The sequence below is a fragment of the Cotesia typhae genome, unplaced genomic scaffold (genome assembly GCF_013202065.1).
Source record: "Cotesia typhae breed Kobodo isofemale line unplaced genomic scaffold, CoteBio_Ctyphae contig_11, whole genome shotgun sequence".
Classification (NCBI taxonomy): Eukaryota; Metazoa; Arthropoda; class Insecta; order Hymenoptera; family Braconidae; genus Cotesia; species Cotesia typhae.
The window spans coordinates 875,635-892,273 of NW_027423711.1; the positions used below are offsets into that span (position 1 = coordinate 875,635).

At 27.3% G+C, this 16,639-nt stretch overlaps 1 protein-coding gene across 1 annotated transcript; it reads right to left on the minus strand.

Moving 5' to 3' along the window:
* Nucleotides 1-1,173: 1,173 nt before the first annotated feature.
* Pwn (calcium-binding EGF-like domain-containing protein pawn) lies at nucleotides 1,174-16,463 on the minus strand. Its single transcript, XM_074243539.1, has 11 exons — nucleotides 15,663-16,463; nucleotides 9,161-9,488; nucleotides 8,798-9,097; nucleotides 6,483-7,489; nucleotides 5,786-6,406; nucleotides 5,576-5,703; nucleotides 3,621-4,108; nucleotides 3,415-3,540; nucleotides 2,737-2,944; nucleotides 1,900-2,139; nucleotides 1,174-1,819 (listed from the first exon to the last, which is right to left on the minus strand). The coding sequence occupies exons 1-11, from the start codon at nucleotides 15,760-15,762 to the stop codon at nucleotides 1,703-1,705; spliced, it is 3,663 nt and encodes a 1,220-aa protein (XP_074099640.1). The 5' UTR covers nucleotides 15,763-16,463; the 3' UTR covers nucleotides 1,174-1,702.
* Between the last annotated feature and the right edge of the window lie 176 nt (nucleotides 16,464-16,639).

Here is a 16,639-nt window from a genome sequence, read left to right on the forward strand (position 1 = left end):
CGTAACAGCCATACATATATATTTGTCTTTTTATAATAAACTCTTATTCAATTTACTTCACTGCGTCGAAAATTCAACTCAAAATATCTATTATTAACTATTTAAATCTTTAAAAATATTATATAAATTAATTGCATTTACTGAACTTATTCGATAATGCCATACATTTAATAACAATAAAATCTTTTTTTCCGCTGTTAAGAGGAACAATTTCTTACCGTAGTTTTCAAATAATATGTTCTGACGCATTAATATTATAAAAGTATAAAATCGGTTATTTCATGATTATATTAAAGACTGATACTTTTCACAAAACTTTTTAATTTGTTCAATAATTAATAAAACGCACTTATTAATTAATTTTGTGATTTAATTACAGTAGAAAAAAAATATACTTAGAATAATTAAAATTGAAGCAACAATTGTTAAATTTTGCAATTATAATGTGATTTTACTATACAATTACTGTAATACTTGTAATACTTTACATTTTTTACTCTTTCATAATTGTATAAATATACTATCTATAATCATTTTTAAAATCATTACTATTTCTAATATTCTCAGCATACGTTTAATAAAATTAAAAACTAGGTATAGTTTTAATTACTAAATAATTCTATAATTTCTCTCTATGATGTTTAATAATTAATAAAAAAAAAAAAAAAAAAAAAAACTATGTATTTGATAAAAAACAATTGAAAAGATAAATTGTTTAATTATTAAATTAACATCGAATTAATTAATGAACTCAATCAACGAACGAAAAAAAATAATCAACGTTTTGCGAAATCGTTCTGCATCATAAAAGAAGAGAGATTCAATCTTGTAAGCCAATTTTCTAGCATTGAAAATTGTAGACTTCAATTTTCATATACTGTGAATTTTAAGAACGATAACAACAAATATTTCTTTTTTTCCTGAAAACTTATAAAAATGGCAAAGTAAATAAATTATAATAATTTAATTGATTAAATTATGTTTAATAAAATAATAAAAATTATTTATTTATTTGACTTTATGATAAATCTTGCGAGCATTTGCTTTTAAGGTGCAGACTCTCATCTCAATAAAAGTATTTCGTTGTAATGTTAGTTAATATTAAAATTTATCATTAATGATTGATGATTTCTATGAAAGGAAAAGATACATAACAATTAATAATATATTGTAAAAAAAAAAACGATGGTTGAAATTAAATGATTATATGTTACGTGGTTAAATAAGTTCGATTGTATAAACTAAACCGCCTGCTGGCAATATCATTGAATCAAATTGATGAAATATACTTGAACGATAATGCTGAAGCAATAAAGTTTTTTTTCAAGTGCAAATTTGCAAAAAAATTTACGTGTATTCAATATTTTATGAGTATTTTTATTTTATTTTTTTTTTTCTTATCGTACAAAAAATGTATAAATGTTTTTTTGAGAAAGGCCATCACCTTTTATCAATTTTCAATGTATTCTTGTATAACTTAAATTTTGTTCAACTCGATAATATTTATTTATAAACTTTCATTAAAATTTTTAGTTTAAATTATAAAAAACACGTTTAAATTAATTTATAATATAATTTGTTTTATTAACTACTGTTAGTTTTAAACTTAGTTTATTTAAAAAAATAATGAGCTAGAGTAAAATTGCATCCACAATCGATACAGTAACTGTTATTCACAATTTTAACGTAAATTAAAGTTTTCTTACGTTCTATAATACGGTCTTGCCATACTGTATGTCGACATTGGTATGTTATTTTTTGACAAATGGTGAGCATCACCTTGATCATATTCGACATCGTAATAAATACCACTTTGGTTCTGTAAACAATCATAATAATTATTATTACTTAATTAGAATAAGAATCTATAAATTATTTTATTAGCGTTTTCATACTTACTGCCAAAGATGATCTAGATTTGGGTCTGGGTACATGAAAACCATTACTGGGAATCAAGTCAGCTCTGTCTTTATCTTGCAGTTCTGAATCAGAGCTATCAGGATCAGGTTGATATCTTTGTCTAGGCCTTGGTGGAGCTTGTAATCTTGGTAATGGAACTGGAGGAAGCGTACCGTGACAACTGAGAGTCGGGTAGCCAAATACGGCTGAACTGGGTCGTGTGGGGCCTAATGGTTCTGTCTGATTAGGAATTCAACATAAATATTACATTAAATATCTTTTAAATAAAATTTTTATTTACGATGAGTAATTTAACTTAATTTAACTTGATTTTACGAAAAACTTTTTTTTTTCATGCAAGTTTAAAAATAATTTTCTACTTTTTTAGTCTTAAAAGGAATAGCCACTGTAAAAAATCTTAAAAATCAAAATTTTCAAAATCCCTAACATGTAACTATAGCTACTGAATAGACGAATACGAAAAAAAAAAAAAGTTGTAAATCGGTTCATATTTATGTAAATTACAGATCTCACCGCTGTTACAAAAATGACTATAACTCGAAAAATATTCGGAATTTTCATATAAAACTCTAGATACATATTTTTTAATGTATTAACTTTGACTTAACATTTTTTTTGTTTAATTCCACAGTGGCTATCCCCCTTAAAATAAAATTTAGATTCAGTAGATAAAATACATGTAAAAATAAATTTTTAGAAAGACAAAACATTTTTTAATGTTGTGAATTTTATAGAAACTCTTAGTATGATATCACTATAAATGTTATGGTATTAATATATTGTTATGTATAATAACATGATTTCAATTGAACTTACTGCATATAAGTTAGCTGTTGCCATACGTTCAGTTATGTGGCCCCATAAATAAGGTGGTAAATTAGGAGGAGGGCCTTGTTTCACAGAAGCTAAAGTACCCACAGAACCAACTCTCGCTAATGTACCTGGCAAAGTACCTGGAATCCCATTCTGCATGTAACCGTAAACTGGAGAACCCATAGGTTTTTGGTCTCTTGAAAGTCCTCGACTGGCAAAAATAATTATTTTATTAAATTTGAATGCATATATTAAATTAAATTAAATATCGATACCCACATTCTAAGATTTCTTAAACCACAAAATTGAATAACTAGTTTGAAAAAGTATTTTCATCCGTCAATTTTTAATTATTTATTTATTTATTTAAACGCTAATCAGCTTTATACAACAGATTTATATTAATTAAATTGGGTTATAGGTGAAAAAAGAAAATAAGAATAAAGTAAAAAAAGTAATAACATTTCATTAGAATTAAATTTCAATTAAATTAAATTAAATCAATTTTTGTTTACTTTATAATTTTAAATTATTAGCATTATATATTTAAACAATGTTAATTATTTATTTAACCAATGTTAAAAATTAACCATTCTTATCGTCTGTTATAAAATTTTTTAATTTTGGGATACGACGTCTCAGAACATAGGTATAGGTGTCGATATACTTAACGGTATTTACCTCCACATAAATAGACCCACAATCGTGAGAATAATAACTATTATGGCACCAACTGTAGCGCCAATAGATACTCCTAATACCTCACCATCGATTTCACATTGTGTTCCGTAATAATTGCCCGTACATCTTAAAAAAAAAAATAGTTATTTTATTTAAATCCCGAATTATAGTATTTCATTAATTGTAAAACCGATAAAAACACTTACGAGCATTGCCTAACGTTATCTTGATAAGAGCAGGTCCCTCGATTATTACAATGAGATGAAGGGCATGAAAGACATGATCTACCCACTTTGTTCGGGTCTTCTTTATGGGGATCCTTAAAACCTGGTTTACAAGAACAAGTGAATCCACCCCAATTATTCGTACAAACTGCCGAAGCATTGCAGTCATTCAATTCTGAAGACGCACACTCATCTAAATCTTGCAAGCTTGAAATTGCTCCAGAGGCTGATTCAACGTAGACAGCACTATTGCCGATGTTATTGTTTCTACGATTGAGAACCCCAAGCAAATGTTTCTGAAGATCTCCAGCTAAAGCAGGTCTTGCTGTCCGAGGTTCATACGTTAATTTCAACGTTGCATTAACAAATACTCCACCTCGACCTTCACTTGCAAGTCCTTGGAATAGATTGTTAATCGATGAATCCATATATTCATCTGAGAAAGGTGTCATCGACATCGCAGATTCAATCTGTAATTAAATGTATTATATAAAATTATAATGATTTTAATGAATTAATTAACTTTTAACATATCAAATTATTAGTTAAACTAGGACCTTTAAAAAGTTTTGTTTGGTTGAAATTTCAACATATTTATATTGAAATTAGAAAATTTTATTAAAATTGATAGATCTCAGTGAATTTCTCCAATCAGTTTGTTTTCTTAAATCTATCGCGTTACAGATGCTATAAGGGCGTATAATAAAAATTCTATTTTTTTTTCTAAGTCCAAACAAAATTTTTAGTTTAAAGAAAGAAATTTTTGTTGCATTTCTGCACGTTTCATACAAAAATGCGTTGATTCCCGAAAAAAAAATTTCTTTTATACGCCCTTGTAGCTCCCGGCACCCACCTCGGATGCCATAAGGGCGTATAAAAAAAATTTTTTTTTGGGAATCGACGTATTTTTTTATAAAATGTACAGAAATGCAAAAAAAATTTTTTTCTATAAAAAAATTTTTTTTGGAATAAAAAAACAGAATTTTTTTTTTACGCCCTTATGACATCCGAGGTGGATCCCGAGAGCCATGAGGGCGTAGAAAATTTTTTTTTAGCATTTCTGCACGTTTCGGATGAAACTAGGTCGATTCCCGAAAAAAATATTTGTATACGCCCTTATGGCTTTTTACCAGGACCTTTTTCCGGTATACGCCCTTATAGCATCTGGAACGCGGTATAATATAAAATTACACAGAAAGAAAAATTTTTTGACTGGAGAACAAAATTCTTGGCTCAATAAAATTTTCGGGTGCCTGAAGGAAGACCTAAGTTGTGTTGGCCGAAGTAAAAATTTTTCTTGAAATTCTATTCTTGATGGAAGTAACTTTTTCTTAATTCAAATTATCATAAATACTTGATACAATAAATTTTTATATTTGATCAAAATTTTTAGATACTTGAGGAAAGTAGCGCCACCTATTTCAGCTAAGAAAAAAATTTTCTCACATTTAGAAAATTTTACTCTTGAATATTTGATACCTATTTTATACTATTTTAGCGTGAAATTTTGCATATTGAATGAAAAAACAATGATTCAATATTATTTGATCTTCCAATTTGACGTTAGTCGATAAAAATATTAATGAAAATTTACTATCGAGATATTTAATTTTTTAGAGCAAGAGAGAAATTTTCTTAAGGCAAGAAAATCTACTTCTATCAAGAACAAAATTTTTTGGAGCAAGAAGCTAAATTTTCTCAAAACAAGAAGATTTTCTTGACTTAAATAAATTTTCTTAGATCAAGATACGTATTTTTTAAATCAAGAAAATTAATTTTATTGGAATAAGTGAAATTTCTTGTGTCAAAAAAAAATTTTTTTCACTCAAGAAAATAATTAGGAAGAAAAATATTTTCTTGACTCCTTTTTTTCTGTGTAGTGTTATTAAACACTTGTAAACTTTAAAGAAGGTTTAAATATTTTAAATTCCACCTACAGCTTTATTAGTTTCGAATGCTATTGTTTGGTAGATTTCAGATTCTTTGTCAGCAAAATCTTGACTCCATACAATTTTCCAATCGTAGATTCTATCGACTCTTATCGAAACAACGATACTGACTACCTCTAAAAAAAAAAAGTCATTTTAATAAGAAATAAACATTATGATTTAATTAAATTAATTTCTCATCAATATTTAAATACAAACTTTTACATAACAGCAAGTGGCTGTGTCTAGCAAAACCAGGCTTGCAGTGACAAGCAGAAACTCCTTGAACGGTGGCACAAGCTTCATTTTGACTCACATCGCAAGTACTGGTTTCTCCAACAATACAAGTATCAATCCTTACAGGTGGTTGAGTTGTTCGATGACGGAAAATTGGCCTTTTTATAGGCCCATTTGGACGTGCTGAAACTAAAGTGCTTTCGATTTGTGGTTCTGCATAACTGGTACCGGTGACAGCTGGTATTTGCGATCGGGTCGGAAGTATTTGAACTTTAGTAGCAGGGGTATTTTCATCAGAATTATCAAACAAGTTCAAATAAGTTCTCTTTCCATCGATACTGACAAACCCTTGACCATCAACAGCACTCGTAAGAATGACCTCAGTACCTCCTGTTGGATTTACTGATACCCTAACACTTTCACCAGAACCACCACTGGGTCCTTGAACGGCTGAAACAGTTATGTCAAAGATATCTCCTATCGGAGGATGTCGTGGAGGTGGATGAGGTCTTTGTGTTGCCAATCCTGGTGATTTAGTGTAGTCTAACGTATCATCTAAAACTATCCCTGGCCTGGGACGATAACGGTAATTATTTGAAGTAGCTAAAATGTAATATATGCATTAATATAAATATATCTGCTATTGTTGATTATTCTTAAAAAAATAAATATATTTTACCTGAACTTTGATAAAAAGGCTTTGTAGACATAGAATTCGAGTTTCGGCTAATTGTTTTAACTATATTACTTGTTTTTGTCGTTGATAATATTGTTGATAAACCTTCTGTAGGAGTGGAAAACTGATTATTACTGCTGTAAGTAGAATCCGTCGAAACTGTACTCGGTTCAATAAAAGTCTTTGTATCACTTAATGTTGAAATCATTGAATTTATATTTTCTGAATTTTTTTCAAGAGGAACAATTGACGGTTGAACTTCAATTACTGTTCTTGTTGGTTCAATAACTTGAATTGAAGAACTAGTTTCGATCTTTAAAGTTGTTCTTGTAATGTCTAATTGACTATCAGTACTTAATTCTAATGATTTGGACTCTGTAATTTCTTGAGAGAAACTTTTTGTTGGTTTAGTGGATGATCCTGAACTGTCTAAAGCTATAACCGAGTTTGCAGGACTTTCCGATTGAGTAAATATTGGGATTGGTTGAAGATTAGAACCAAGAATCAAAGTATTATCAGCGACTTTTTTATTTTGTTCTAAAGGTGGTTGATACTTTGGTGGCTTTTTGGTAGTAATTATTTCTTCAGTAACTGTTTCAGAAGTTGGAACTTGTTTATCATTAATGGGTTGATTTGTTGATGTATTTGTTGGTTTGGAGATATCTTTATTATTTTCATTACCATAGTAATATTCTTCATCAGATATCAAAGGCTTGTAGGATGTATTAGGTCGCTGATTGTTAACTGGTCGTTGAAAAGGCCGATTCCAAAGCTTATTATTTTGCGGCCCGATTGGTTCAGGTGTTGAAATTATATTTACGTAAGGTCTTTGGGGTGTTGGTCTCTCCTGAATTGGGGGTAATTGATTGATCGATGGTCTCTCTAAAGGAGGTGGTTTTTCAAATGGATAAGGGTGATCTGGAGGTGGAGGAGGATTCATACCAGGAGTATCAAAATCTGGCGGTAATGGTGGTAAATCTGATATCCTTGGTGGTCCTCGATTATTGATTCTGAAAATATGTTTAATAAAATATTTTATTACTGTTAATAAAGATAGATATTTATTATTTTCTGCCGAGGTACCCGATCCAATTCTTAAAGAATATGCAATTTTTTACACACTTTTTATTAGCTTTAAACCGATTCCTTTAGGGGCGATTTTAACCCACTTTAAACTGCCAGATTTCGTTCAAACTTTGTAGATTTATCGAAGACCGACGATAATACACTAATTTGATAAAATTATTCCATTTTTCAATTTGAAAAATAAGATTTTTATTAATTTATATAGTTGAACGCCTCATAAGCGAAGCGTTGAGGTTGATGACTGAAAAAAAATGTATTTTATTTTGAAAAAAGCGTGGAGTACTTTTTAAGATATTATCGAAATGATAATCCTTCCACTCACATCTATCAATAAAATATTTATAACTATTGACACCATATGCACCCCACGCTTTTTTTTTACAATAAAGTACATTTTTTTCTTATTTACACTATTATTAATTTATATTTATTAAAATTTTTACACTATTCTTAAATCAGACTTATTTTCCATTTTTTAGTTTGGTTTTCTATGAAAAGCGTGTTCTTCAGTTTTTTTAAACTATCATTTTATTGTTATTCTTTCACCATAATATTTTTCGGTATGAGGCCTCATACCATCAGATGTAACTAAAAGATTCAGGTTTGAGTCTTGGTCTGGGCTGTTCGAATTATTTTTTCATTTACCGAAAAAAGTTACACTGAGTAAAAAAATTGAATTTTTATACATTTTTAAAAAAAAATTGTCGAAATAAATTTTTATTGTTGTATTTTCACCAAAGTTTTTTTCTGATGGTATGAGACCTCATACCAAAAAATATGATCGTAAAAAAATACTAATAAAAAATTGAACATTCTTCAAGAATTGCCTCGGCTGAAAATAATAACTATCTATCTTTATTAATTAAAACACCGATCTTCAAGCCATATAATAATCACATTACTCTTAATATTATTTTTTATTTTTTTAATTATTTAAGATTAGTATATTACTAATTCAAATTTTGATACAAGTCATATCTCAATCCAAACAATCTCAATATAAACAATGACACCATTTTTCGTTTACATTAAATCGGAAATGAAACTATTAGTCCCATGTTTGTTTGTTACATTTCATTCATCTAAACAACAAGAAGGTGCCTTCGTGAAAAATGATGATGTTAATCGTGAGATTTAAGTAGTAGTGTACCAGTGTATGGATTTGGAAAAAGCTTATATTAAAATTGAAATGATTATTCTTATAAAAATAAATAAATAACTAAATACTATACCTAGTAGCTTGTACAGGTTTGTGAGGTCGAATAGTGTTAGCTGCAACATTAACATTACCATTTAACAACTTAACTATGCCAGTTATAATGTCTTGAATATCAGGATTGGCCTGACGACTTCCTATAGAAGCGGTTTGCATGCCTAGAAGTGTACGGTTACTATAAATCCTCGGAACTTCTTGACGACTTTGTCGCTGTTGGATTAATCCAGTTAGCTGATGGGGCTCCGACATAGCAGCTTGTCTTTGCGGAGCCCCCTTGCCTTCCCCCGAAAGGTGAAATTCTTTTGTTGGTTTGATACTAAACATAAATTAAAAATTTAATTATTTAAACTCATTAAAAAAATTAATATATTTTACTTACTCAAAATATTCTACTGGTTTAACTTCAATATTATTTCCATCGATCTCATTGACATATTTGGATGCAGTGATAACAGTATTCCATCGAATATCATGATTCTTTTCTTTAACACTTACATCTTCTGCTTCTGGTTTAAAACTTTCAACATTTTTAGAATTTTTATGTTGTACTGTTGATTGAATTGTTTTATAACTACTCGCCAATTCGTCTTCAGACTCTTTTTCGGGTCCTGAATAAGTTTTGTCGTGATTGAATGAGCTTGCACTTAGAACAACATGATCTTCTGAAGAAATTAAATACGTAGGTGTATTTTGAATTGCTCCGACAGCTGAAAAATAATTTTTTTTTTTTTTTATTGTTATATGTTTCATCAAATGTTTAATCATTTCGTTTAAGTAACAGGATTCATAGAAATTGCTTGTCAAGGGACATAAAACATTCAATCAATGTGCAAGCTAACCAACGGTTCTCTGAGGGCTTGACGTTAGACTGATTTCCTTTCTCTCTTTCTCTCTCACACACCGGTTCTTTCTCGCATTCTGTTTTTTTTTTACACTTTACGGAATGCGTCTGATAGTCTTCTTTTCTATCTTTTATTTTACAGATTTAAAAGAGCTTAGTTTACAAATTTCCTTTAATGTTGAAGCGAGTTTTCAAAGCTCAAATACTAAATACATCTATTTATGTCAAGTTCTGAAGCTTATAAATGTTCATATTTAATCCTGAGCTCGTAAATTGAATTATAATATTATACTCAAGTAATCATTCAACATCCATAAATAAAAGTTGAGTGACAATTTATTTTTTTGTATTTATTTTGGAGCGCACTTTACCAAGTGGTAGCATGTGAGTAAGACATTTCTTGATTTACGAACTCAAATTCAAACATTTTTGTTCCATTAAGCTCGTATATTGTTAAACGGTTAAAACTGTTTATTAAGCTTTAATTTTCTTTTAGTCTCTGCACAGAAAAAAAAATTAACTTGATTCAAGAGAAAACTTCTTGAACCAAGAAAATAATTTTAAAGAGTTTCGTTGTCTTGAATCAAGACGAAAAATTTTTAAATCAAGTAAAATTTACTTAAACCAAGAAGAATTTGTTAGTATAAGAATTTTTTTTATTCAAATCGAGAAGATGAAGTTCTTCAAAATTATTTACTTGATTCAAATAAATTTTTTTTACTGTGTGGACGTCAATTTTTCGATTAGTTATTTATTTTTGATTCGAAAAAAATAATTCATATCCTAATGGGCAGTAAAACTAAAAAAAATATCTAATATCTTTACTTAAAAAAAAAAAAAAACTGTCGAAAAGTCAATTAAACCGTTTTTTAATTACCAAAACAGAAGTAGAAACTGAATAACTTTTTTCTGATAATCACTGCTTATCAAATGTGCAAAAAAAAATTTTTTTTTTAAATTTTTATTTAAATAATTTATAAATTAAAAGTTACTAAATAAAATTTTTTTATATAATTACTTAAATATTTTTATATTCTATATTTAATGTCTATTTTTTAACGAATAAGCTTACTAAAGATGTTTATTTAATGAGAAATTTATAATTATGTAAGTGATGAATGAAGAATAAAACATTAGTTTTTATAATAGTTATTACAATTTTATATATGACGGAAATAATTATATTTATTATAAGATCTATAGGTTTACAGAGTAAAAATATTGTCTACGCTCAGTGCGATCACGTAATAAATGCAATTATTTAACATAATTTAGTCTTAGTCGAATAAAAACTAACTGGAAAAAATATAATAATAAATTAGTGAATAATACAGTAGACTAACGGTTATGGAAAGTAGAATATGCCTTTGTCGCGAACACCAAACGCTAAGAATGTTGAAAGTATCAAAGAATCTTACTCAAAAAGACTGATTTATAGTACATATCAAGAGTCATATGCACGCAAATGAATGATACTTAGGAAATTATAGTTATTGAAATATAATTATTTACATTAAATTATTTGCAATGGTTTATTAGATTACAGTTCTACTAGTAACACGAACATTAATGCTCAGCCCATAACATAATCAAAGGATAGAGACGAGATCCGTGGGAATGTAGGTGAGTTGTTTTACAATCGAGACTTGTTAGTCTAGAAGTCTAGAATACCTGTTTATGTTTATACAAACAAAAGTATATACATAAAGATACAGATGAAAAATTTAGCTGTTACTATTAGTTTTTCTTTTAGATTATAATGTTTAAATTTACCGTAGGATTAAAGAAATGGTCGTATTCCTCGTTAGTTTTTAAATATTAAATAAAAAATTTGATTTAAAATTTTATCCATTTCAATCAAACAATTGGAACATTTTTCGTTTTTTAAATAACTGAAAAAGAATGTTTCTATTATTAAATTTTTTTAAACTGAACAAACTGATCGGTTGGCCAATTTTAAAATACAGTAACTGCAAAATTTTTATACCTGATTTTTTTCAGTATTGCTGCATTTTTTATCATTTTTAGATCTTAATTTCATGTAATTTTTCTTAAAAATATTTATATTCAAGTATTTTTTATTCATAAATCAAATATTTTAGCAATTTGGCGCGCAAACTTTTTTTTAATCAGAAAAATTTTTTAAAATCTTCAAATTGTCAGTTACTGTGTTTTGAAATTAAGCAACCGTGATTCCAATGAGGTTTTGAAGAAAAAAATAAAAAAGCCTCTAATCGTTAATGTGAAAAACGTTTTTTCTTTATTTTTTATTTTTCGATAAAATAAAACAAGAAGTTTTGAAAATTATTTCAAAGAAAAATTTCTACTTTCAAGTAAATTTTAAAAAATCAATATTTAGTTGGCACTTTTTTTATACACAGAAAAAAAACATAGTATTAACTATAGTAATAGCGTGATAGCTACTGCTGAATTAATGAGTTAACTGTTATGTTTAGTCAGTAAGATTTCTTATTTTAGTTGGTGAATTTCACTATTTTGACTCGCGGAGAGAAAAATAAATACGTCAATATTGTAAATTCCACTGGAGAAGGATAATATTTTTTACTATTGAACTTAAAAAAAAGTAATTGATGCAACTATATAGATATTATAATGGTTATTATATTGCCATGAAAATAATCAGCTATACTATGATGGTATAATAATTGCTGTTAGAATAAAGTAAGAGTTCCAATTTTTTTTTTTTTCTAGGAATGCTCATTTTTTATAGTTTTACTATTTACATATAATGTCTTTAATAATGGAGTACCCTCCAATAATGCTAATAATCGTTAAAACTTGTTTTCGGACCGAACGAGAAATTTGAAAATAATTTCAGTCGAAATAAGAATAAAAAATTATTGAATTTTGAATTATGCAGCAAAATGGATCGATAACGTTCAGTAAAATATTTATGTATACATGGGTATATGTATGAATAAACTGCTAATATATATAATTCTTGAATACAATGACTAATTATGATGATTTTTGCATCAATTGAAAGGCTATTATTAACTGTCAAAATTAAATCTCATTTAGAAACTATTTGATGTAAACCGGAAAAGTATTTTTTTTTGCAATCCTTTGAATCGTTTGTACAAATGTTTAAGAGTCAAAATTTACAAATGAGACGTAAGTCAGTCATCGGATCTTTATTTTTCATGAATCTGAATGTAAAACGAAGAATCGAAATGATTTGTCAAGTTTCTCTTGAAATTTGTTCGTTACATCTATGCTACAAATTGATGAATGTTTAAAATATTTAAGTATAGGGTAAAAGTACCGTTTTTGGCCAGTTAACATTTGAATTAATTTATAAAAAATTATAATATAACTATATTTTTGTTGAGTTTTAAAAAATTTACATTAAAACAAATTGAGTTTGTAATGGTTTATTAATATAAATTCATTTCTATCGTTTATTTGGACAATAAATGGCCACAAACTTCTACCCTAGTTTGAATAAATTTGAATTTTTAGTCATTAAATGACACTGCGATACATATTTATTAAAGTTTCCTGATTTTTGTCACATATTTTCCACTGTGAATTTAATATTAACTAGTATTAACAATCGAATGTTAATGAATTCCATGAAATTAATTGTTAAAAATGAATTTCATAAAGCTCTATTTTAAAAAATGTTTGACATTATAGAAATTTCTATATTGATAGAATTCTATATCGATTTTGATTAAATCTTCTTCTTAATCTCATGAATCCCCTCTTGTTATAAATAATAAATTTTTGGTAATGATCGTTCAATTATTTTAAAATAAATTAATCATGACTATGAATTAAGAAATGAATAAATTCTAATAGTCTTAAGTTCACATTTAAAAATAAATTGTTACAACGCTAATGTAGAAAATTTTTGGTTGGACTGTCTCGCCCTAAATATTCTTATTATATTTAAATATTAACAAAGCTTATTAAAGTCAAATTTTAAAGGTATTTGCTACTAAATTTCAAGTGCAGAAAATTGAAATCATTCATTTAGAACAGAGTACATTCTTATAGCATGACCTTTTTCGGCCTCATATGATCACTTATGTCTTATGTCCCTGGTGAGGTCGGTGTGTCGCTTACGCGCCATACGATACGAGAATGTTTTTCATCTTGATGGTTAGCCCAGCTCTCCAGGCTGTAACGGAAGACTTAACGGTATCTCAATATTTATTCTTTTCACTTGGCTTGTGACGTTAGTTCGTGAGTTTTATAATTCATTATTTTATTCATTATCACTTTTCAATTCAGTAGAATATCTGTAGAAATTGGCAAATATTTAAGAAAAATTTCTTCATGTAAATATATTCATGGCAATGATTTATTTAATTTTTATTTATTAAAATTTTAATTTTTTTAAGCTTGCGACTATTATATACTTTGTAATATGAAACGTTAAAGGATGTACTTTAAATTACGATAGATAAAAATTTGGAATTATTCCCTACTGAAACTCACTTTTTCTTTTTATACAAATTTTTTTAAAAAAACTAAATTTATTTGTGATATGCAGAATGTCACGACAGTGAGACTTTCTCGTCTAATGCAGTTAACAAAGCGAAAGTTTAATGATGAAACACGTACCGCATGTCACTCGTCATAATTTTATTTTTTGCATTGTAAAAAATCTTTACTATTTTCACGAATATCTTCGCTTTAATAACGCGTTTATTATGTTTTAAAACCGCTTAACTGACAATTTCTACATTTTTTCTAAATTATCTTCAGTAAAAATTTTTCTTATCAGATCTATGAAAATTCTATTGTATTCGTTAATAGAAAATACTCTTAAAAATTTTCATAAAACCATTTGAAAGAAAAAAAATAAATTACGGATTGAAAGTAACAAAAAGAGTAAAAAGCTAAAAATTTCAAATAAAAATTTAATCAAGGGGTTTTAAATATGACAGCTGAATGTCACTTATTGATTTTACCCTTCAGTTACACGATATTTTTTGTATTCTGAATTAAAACTAACAATATCATTGTACGCACATAATACTCAAATAACATTCATTTACTCAAACTGATTCGTATTAAAAGTTTTTTTTTGAATTTATAAACTGCTGTATTGTTGAATAATAACATTCAGTAAATATTAATTTTTTTTTTTTTTCACATTTTTGGCTACAGGTGTTCAAGCGTATTTAGGTCATAAACACGAAGATAAAATTATATGGTTCACATGAATGCGAGCTCTGCATCATAATTCATTCGTTATAAAAAAAGAAAACCGGATCAAGAAAATTCAAAAACAACCGTGCAAAGAATAAATCTGCTTGTCACGCAAAATTTATTGGCTTTCTCCTTCTTGTATGTGTTAGTTTCGGTTTTAATAATTTTTTCTGTTTATTAAATTAATAACTAATGAAAATTTATTCTATTATACAATTTAACAGTAGTTTATTAATTTTGTTATATCGTTAGTTGTTGACCTAATAATAATACTCATCATTATATTATAATATAAATATATAAAATAATTTAACTTTCACTATTTCGCCGATTCTGCTATGCGTCATCAAGGAACAAAAGAATACACTCGAAAAATTAAAAAAAAATTCCAAGTAAAAACTTTCGACTGACGTCACTAAGTTCTTTACGAAAATCCTATACTAATATTAATAGAAAGTATTGAATAACGTCATTGGTAAAAAACAATTTCACCATATCATCTAAAATTACATATGATATTAAAATTTGTTCCATGGTTAAAATTATATAGAATAACATACTGTATAAATAATTATGTTTGGTTAACCGAACATAAGTTTATTAAGCATAGATTATTATAAATAAAATTATAACACTGAAGTTAGTTGTCAGCTATTAATTTAAAAAGTTTTTTAATAAATTAATTACAATAAAAAAATGCTTCTGAAAATTTTCACTTGTGATTTTTATTAATTTTCACATGTGAAACTTTTTAATTTAATTTTTTTTTTAATAATTTAATTGCTATAAAATTCTAAAAAAAATTTTAATATCTGTCAACTTCAGTGTCATATAAAATTAAACATAAAAAATTTACCTAAATTCTGAAAACAAACTAAGAAAATCACTAATATCACTGACATACTTCCAACTACTGTTTGTCTGTTGTTTAAAGTTCTTATACACAATCCTCCCATTGTATTTCAATTACGGTACTCAACAATATTTTAAGTCATTGAATAACGTTGCTAAATTTAAAAAAAAATCCATGACTTAACCAACCACCACCAACAATTTCTTTTTTTGAGCGTTAGCTTTAAATTAAGATCTTAATTTCATTATAGCTATTAAGAAACTGATGGCCTATCCGTAACATTTTTTTTCTTCACTATATAATTCATCCGTAATTTTTAAACATCATATGGTTTAAGTATTTGTTTTCAGATTTGCTTACTATTCTTTGAAGCAACAATTTAAATGTCTTCTTGTACAATCACCAGATTCTTAAATCAAATGACCTACTTATCGAATTCATTGATCTAGGATACGTGGAGGTGAACTTGAATTGTTTCGTTTCACTGTATTTAACTTTTCGTAAATAATTACATGTCAAAATTATTTTGTTACTTGGACGATAAAAATTATTAATTTTTATTTTTTTCAATTTTAAAGAAGAAATATATTTTTTAAAATTAAAAATACTTTTTTGTTACAATCAACTTTCGTTTTAAACAATATTGTTCAGTTCAATTATTTGTTAGAAATTTTGGAGTAAGAAGGTCAATAACATCAATAATGTATTAAATAAATATAAATAGTACTATGAGTAGGAAATGATAATGTTCTTAACACGCTTGGTTTCGCGTTTGCGACGCGGTCGTTCACTTTGTACTGGCTTATAGCCACAGGTATCTCTCCAGAAGGATGGGGAATACCCAATTACAGCTTCTCCCACTTCGATTATGAGGCCCACGACTGGACTATAGTAAACCCAATGCCACGTCCTGTCGCAATTACATATAGCTACAGGTGGATATATATATATATATATATATATATATATATATATATATA

Excerpts from the sequence above, each read along its gene's own strand:
- Pwn (XM_074243539.1), bottom strand. The coding sequence starts at position 15,762 with ATGGGAGGATTGTGTATAAGAACTTTAAACAACAGACAAACAGTAGTT. Across the intron at positions 6,407-6,482 it reads GCCTTTTTATCAAAGTTCAG|CTACTTCAAATAATTACCGT; the intron begins GTAAAATATATT and ends ATTACATTTTAG. Across the intron at positions 1,820-1,899 it reads AATCTAGATCATCTTTGGCA|AACCAAAGTGGTATTTATTA; the intron begins GTAAGTATGAAA and ends GATTGTTTACAG.